This window comes from Oreochromis aureus, linkage group 18 (assembly GCF_013358895.1).
Source record: "Oreochromis aureus strain Israel breed Guangdong linkage group 18, ZZ_aureus, whole genome shotgun sequence".
NCBI classification, from domain to species: domain Eukaryota; kingdom Metazoa; phylum Chordata; class Actinopteri; order Cichliformes; family Cichlidae; genus Oreochromis; species Oreochromis aureus.
Window position 1 is genome coordinate 20,784,315 of NC_052959.1, and position 6,371 is coordinate 20,790,685.

Below are 6,371 nucleotides of genomic sequence, written 5' to 3' on the forward strand. Positions count from 1 at the left end.
GCTTGAGATGAGCACCAGCATCTGGTTGTGAGCTCTGACATTTTTTTTCCCTAAAACTTGGTGGTTTATTTTCTGTTTGATGTTATCAGAGGGTCACCTGTTTGGTGGTTACGGGCAGCATTGTTCATTTTCATGTTTAATCCTTAAAAAAATTGAAGACAGCTTAATTTTCAGGTTGAAATTTAATTGATAAAGCAAGGAGGCATACACTTTTAACATATATATCATTAATTACATTAATCAAAAAAAAATATGTGTGTGTGTGTGTGTGTGTGTGTGTGTGTGTGTGTGTGTGTGTGTGTGTGTGTGTGTGTGTGTGTGTGTGTGTGTGTGTGTGTGAATTCTATAGAAAACATTCTTATTTCCCCTTCTACATATCGCATCATGTTAATCTGGCTATATCTACAAATCTTAGGTCATGCAATGACCACAGATATGCTGAAGAACGTTTCTGTGCCAGAATGTTCTCAGTATTAATGCTACCTTCAGAAATGAGCATTTCTGTCCTTTGTGTGCTGAGTTTTTATTTTTTTTTCTAAAACTTGGTTGCCTGTTTTCTATTTGATGTCATCATGGGATCGCCCCTTTTGGTGGTTGTGGGCACCATTAATGTTTTCGGTTTCCATGCTAAAGAAAAAAACTGTAACTGTAATTTTTTTTTTTCTTAATGTAACCGTAGTATGTATAGAGCTGATATTTAGACCACCAAACAGGTGGTCCTCTGATTGTGGGCACTGTTGTCCTGTTTTCATGTTTATCAGAAAAATTTCGGTCCGGGTTGAATTTCAGATTGGAAGTGAAATGATAAGTCAAGTGACATCAAGCAAGGAGGCATTTGATTTAATGCACTTGTGTGTGTGTATATATATATATATATATATATATATATATATATATATATATATATATATATATATATATATATGTATCATTATTAATTACATTAACAAGAGGAGAGGATAAAAGAAGAAATCAAATTCTTAGTTGGTGTGTGTCTTTGTGAATTACATTGAAATCATTCTTATTTCCCCTTCTACATATCGTAGTGTATAGACTTTAGAGCCCTGCATTTAACAGTTCTTCTTCTTATTAATGGTAGGTCCCCACTCAGGCCCTTCAAAAGGTGATATATCCTCCTCTGAGCTTTCACCTTCCTGCTCTAGGAAGGTGCTAAAGAAAAAAACTGTAACTGTAATTTTTTTTTTCTTAATGTAACCGTAGTATGTATAAAGCTGATATTTAGACCACCAAACAGGTGGTCCTCTGATTGTGGGCACTGTTGTCCTGTTTTCATGTTTATCAGAAAAATTTCGGTCCGGGTTGAATTTCAGATTGGAAGTGAAATGATAAGTCAAGTGACATCAAGCAAGGAGGCATTTGATTTAATGCACTTGTATGTATATATCATTATTATTAATTACATTAACAAGAGGAGAGGACAAAAGAAGAAATCAAATTCTTAGTTGGTGTGTGTCTTTGTGAATTACATTGAAATCATTCTTATTTCCCCTTCTACATATCGTAGTGTATAGACTTTAGAGCCCTGCATTTAACAGTTCTTCTTCTTATTAATGGTAGGTCCCCACTCAGGCCCCTCAAAAGGTGATATGTCCTCCTCTGAGCTTTCACCTTCCTGCTCTGATGTCTGGCTATCTCTATCTATTCCACCTTACAGCTGTGAGACTGACTCCCCTTCCACAGTTCTGAGTAAAATAATTTGTCTCATCCTGCCCTCTACATCCTTAACTGTGAACATTGGATGAAAATATCAGGTACTCAGACTTTTACTGCATAGACTCAGACTCACGTCACAGACACAGGACAAAAATTAATTGTTGGACCTTAGGTTTAAATAAATAAAATATATTAAAAAAGGTGAATGGAATAAAAATCAGAATATTAAATACAATTTTTTTAAGAAGAGAGTCAAATGATTTAGAAATGAGTCTACCAGGATGACTGTGACTCAATGAAAAAGTCACATCAAATATTTTAAATACCTGAAAACTTGTATAATTCATTGCATATTTTCAAGTTTTATTTAACATTCTGTTTTATTTCAAGCAATTATGCAAAAGATATGAAATTAAATGAGTAGAAACGATATTGTATGAACATATTTGCAGCCTGAAGATAAAAGGAAAAATACACCAGATATTGTTACTTTTACAGTCCATGTCACTCTAAATGCTGCTCTCTGTTTGCCTCAATGAATGTGTTAATACACTTACACATCAAAGTACTTTGACTCTATCAGCCTGAATCAAGGTTTAATTTCATTAGTGACTGTTAAATGGATAGTTGTGCAGTTCCATCTAAACAGCAGAGCTCTGCAATGTGAAATGTTGTGAAGTGTTCAGGCTGGTGCTTCTCTCTCTCTTCTTCCTGTTCACTTTTTCACAGCGCAAAAGATTCAACAGATGCTTTCGCAACTTCTGTGAGAGCATATACAGCAGAGGGTTCATACAGCAGTGAGAATAGGCAAGCATTTCACAAATATGGTAGGCAACTTCTAACCGTTTCAGTACATTACAATCTTTGTTTGTATTGAGAGACTTGATTAAAAGCACAATATGGTATGGCCCCCAGCAAATGAAAAAGACTGCAACAATACACAACAGCACAGCCACAGTCCTGAACTTCTTTCTGTTTAAACCTTGTAAAACTGTCTTGAGGATGGCAGAATAGCAGAAAATAATGATGGCAAATGGGAGGAAGAATAGCAGTGACACTTGGAGATAACGTCCAAGCTTTTCTTCAGATTCATAATAGCAATAGTTTTTACCATACCAGTTTTCAACCTTTACTTTCATTGCATCACTCAGGGACGCTGAGATGCTGATGACCCAGGCAGCTATACAGGCACCAATTGCACACCTCTTCATTCTGGCATAGCTGATCGGCCAGTTGTGCAGCACCACAGTAATGAAACGATCCACTGTCATGGCAGTCAGCAGAATGACACTGCTGTACAGACCAACAAAGAATGCAGCAGTCACGAATTTGCAGACAAAGCCTTCAAAGACCCAGTGGTGAAGATGATCAACAGCCCAGAATGGAAGTGTGATGGTGAAGATCAAATCGGAGCAGGCCAGGTTCAGGATGAAAATATTTGTGATACTTTTCAGATTTTCGTAGATGAAGAGAACACATAAGAGGAGACTGTTGCATGTGATACTGAGGATGAAGATCAAGATGAAAAGGGGACCAGTGATGGTGGGAACATTAGTATCACAAAGGTATGCAGCACCATCACTCACATTGTCATATGTGGATGTGAAGTTTGCCATTTTCAATCTTCTGGAAAAAAAAAACACAATGACTGAGCAGTTTTCTCTAAAATGACAGAAACTGTTGATTTTGTTTCTAGTTTTTGTATAATAGATAAAACCAAAGGGATTAAAGTAACAAATTCCAGAAAAAAAAAACAGCAACTTACCACAAATATCAACTTTCAAGTCTTCAGCTGAATTTTACTGTTGTGAAAAAGCTGTAGGGTGTTCTTTCGAAAACTAATAGTTCCTCCTTTTGTTCCACATTAATTCAGAGATTCTGACTTGACAAAAACCACATCCTGAAAAATAAATGTCAACAAATTTAAACCTGACAAATAACTGCCTACATCCATATTGCATTTCTCTGAACTTACCTCAAACTCAGGTCTTCTGCTGAATTGCACTGTGGTGAAAAACCCGTGATGTTCCTGAGATATCTAAAAGTTTGTCGTGTTCTTGAGCCAGAGTGCCGCCCTACCAAAAACCACATCATGACGTGAGCAACCCCCCCTTTTTTTTTATACACTGAAAATGAACAATAAAATATAGGTTTGTTTGTTTTAGCTGTCTAATTGAAACAGACTAAAAAAAACTTTTGTTCTGTTTTGTGTTTTTTTTAAGCATGAGGATACTGCTGATCCAAAATTAGAAAAGAAGCAGAAACCCTAGTACTGTTAGGAAGAAACTATTTCTTGCTGGAAAAAAATGTAGACACAATATAAATACATATAAAACAAACACAGATAATCAAAATGATGTAAATGTATGATATCTTTAATTCTTTGTAGAGCATAAAAAGTAGATGAACATACTAAAATTGGTAAACTAGAAAACAGGAAAAGGCTCTTGATCAGTACGCAGATAAGTGGAGGAAGAAAACTTGATGAAACAAAACATGTTACACATCACTGTTATTAAAAAGAAGCTTAACACTCTTGATCTGTTTTTTTCTGTTACACCTTTGCAGTACCTTGTAGGACAACACTGTGACCCCACCAGTTCTTGTCATCTGCATGTGACATGAGAAATATGGCATTGTTATAGAGCCTGGATATTTGAGTTACTGTGACATTTTTGGCAGCTAAAACCATCCATACATCAATTTTCTTCCACTTCTCTGGAGCCGGGTTGCAGGGACAGCAGCCAAAGCAGAGAAAGCCAGACCTCCCTCTCCCTAGACATCTCCTCTGTCTTGTCAGGGGAACACCAAGGTGTTCACAGATCAGCCGAGAGATGCAGTCTCTCCAGCATTTCCTGGGTCTGTCCCGGAGTCTCCTTTTGATGGGCCCGAACCACCTCAACCGGATCCTTTCAATGTGGAGAATTAGCCCCTTTCCCTTGGCCAAACTCCTCACCCTATCTCTAAGGGAGAGGCCAGCCATCCTTTGGAGAAATCTCATCTGCACCACTTGTATCGGCGATCTTGTCTTTCAGTCTTCAGTGATCTTCTCTGGCTCTTGATGAAGGCAGTCACACTTTCTCCTTCTCCCTTTCCTTATCTTTCCTGCTTGGCTTTCTCATGTCTCTGTGTAGTCTTGTCTACTTCTGTCCCTCTATGCTGGAAGAGTCTCACAGTCTGTTCTCTAAAACCTAAAAGAGGAATTATGGATTTGATCAACTTGTCCCTGAATGCAATTGACATCCTCTTCTCAACGAGAAGCCGGGTTTTGGGAGAGCCCATTGAAGACATCTACCTTTTTGGAACCATGATAACAGGGTTCTTGCTGATCGGCGCTGGCTTGGCACTGGCTTGGCACTGGCTTATCGAAGAATAAAGAAAGCGGAAACAGCTGTTCAAATCCCCACAAGGCTGCCTGCTATGTTGATTGGAACGATGGAGCGAGCCGTGGCTTCTCAGAATGGGCTCATTAGACGCAGCACGGATGACATCTTGGAGAAGCTTGCTCTCCAACGGGAATGGTGAGGAACCAGTGATGGACATTAGATCGACTGTAAAATTGACATGCAGTGGTTCACACTAAAGCAAGGACACCACCATTATTTCATGTGGCTACCATATCGGCGCCAGCTGTGGTCTCAAGGCTGGAGCTGAACATAACAAACAATTTCTCCCCGGATAACAAACTGTGTTTAGACTCTTCGTTCCAAACGCCCTCGTACGCTTATCTCCAAGGCCGAGTTGGACAGCAGGTCTGGGCCCAGCGCTGGAAAAATAGCTGCAGGGCAGGATGGCTGTGTCTGCGTCGGCTTACTTCTCACCCCTTACCCACCTCTGTTGCTTGTCACGTGCTTAATGTTCCGATGTGGACATTTATGTGCTCTTTGTGCAGAGGAGTTTTTTTGTTTTCTGTTCTCAGTTTTTCCATAATACTACCAGTCTCCAACCTGTCTCCCCATGTGATGTCTGTGTTGTGTATGTAAGATCTTTATTTGCATGTGACAAATAAAGGCTTTCTTGACTTGACTTCAGTCACTACCCAAAGCTCATGACCATAGGTGAGTGTAGAGACGTAGATTGACCGGTAATTCAAGAGCGTCGCTTTTACACTCACCCCTTTTTTCACCAAGACTCTGATTCTGGTTTCTAACCCTTTAAGACCTACCATAGATCCAAGTCAGCCAGAGCTTATATTATATTTTTACATGCGGTAGTGCCATTTTTGGGAGCATTTCAAGTTGCTATATATCAATACAACCATTACAGCCTAAATTTTAATAATATGTATGCATTAAGTGCATAGTAATTACATAAATTGCGCTCAAACCAGCGTTCTTCCCTGTCCAGGATGTGTACATCCTCATCATTGATTACACATCCTGGACAGGGAAGAACGCTGGTTTGAGCGCGGAGTCAAGGAGGCCATTTACGTGAAAAGGGAAAGACCATCTCTGAATCGAGGAGGGGGCCTAAGGGTACATCTTTCGCCATCTTACAATGCTGTGATTGCAGCCATTCACCAACTCTCTGTGAATGGTACTCATGGCCATTGATCAGTGTTCTTTGATCAGTGGGTTTTGGTCAGTGATTGTTGATCAATGGTCATGGGAATTTGCATAATTATGATTAAGGAACTGACCTCACAGCCCATTGTTCCTTCAGTGGGCTGGTTTCAGTCATTATGCAAATGTACTGTT

At 39.2% G+C, this 6,371-nt stretch overlaps 1 protein-coding gene and 1 long non-coding RNA gene across 4 annotated transcripts; one reads left to right on the forward strand and one right to left on the reverse strand.

The window, feature by feature from the left end:
• Positions 1-1,229: 1,229 nt before the first annotated feature.
• Positions 1,230-3,734, reverse strand: LOC120434191 (chemokine XC receptor 1-like). Of its 3 annotated transcripts, none has more exons than XM_039601830.1 (3): positions 3,650-3,734; positions 3,440-3,574; positions 1,230-3,297 (listed from the first exon to the last, which is right to left on the reverse strand). In XM_039601830.1, exon 3 carries the CDS (start codon positions 3,288-3,290, stop codon positions 2,316-2,318), a length of 975 nt encoding a protein of 324 aa, XP_039457764.1. In that variant the 5' UTR covers positions 3,291-3,297; positions 3,440-3,574; positions 3,650-3,734; the 3' UTR covers positions 1,230-2,315. The 3 variants fall into 3 exon arrangements, with proteins under 3 accessions (XP_039457764.1, XP_039457762.1, XP_039457763.1); XM_039601828.1 differs by having other exon boundaries at positions 1,230-3,300; XM_039601829.1 differs by having other exon boundaries at positions 1,230-3,300; positions 3,440-3,695.
• Positions 3,104-5,844, forward strand: LOC120434193. Its single transcript, XR_005608978.1, has 3 exons — positions 3,104-3,239; positions 3,661-3,771; positions 4,243-5,844. It is a non-coding gene; the product is annotated as an uncharacterized LOC120434193 (long non-coding RNA).
• Positions 5,845-6,371: the final 527 nt, after the last annotated feature.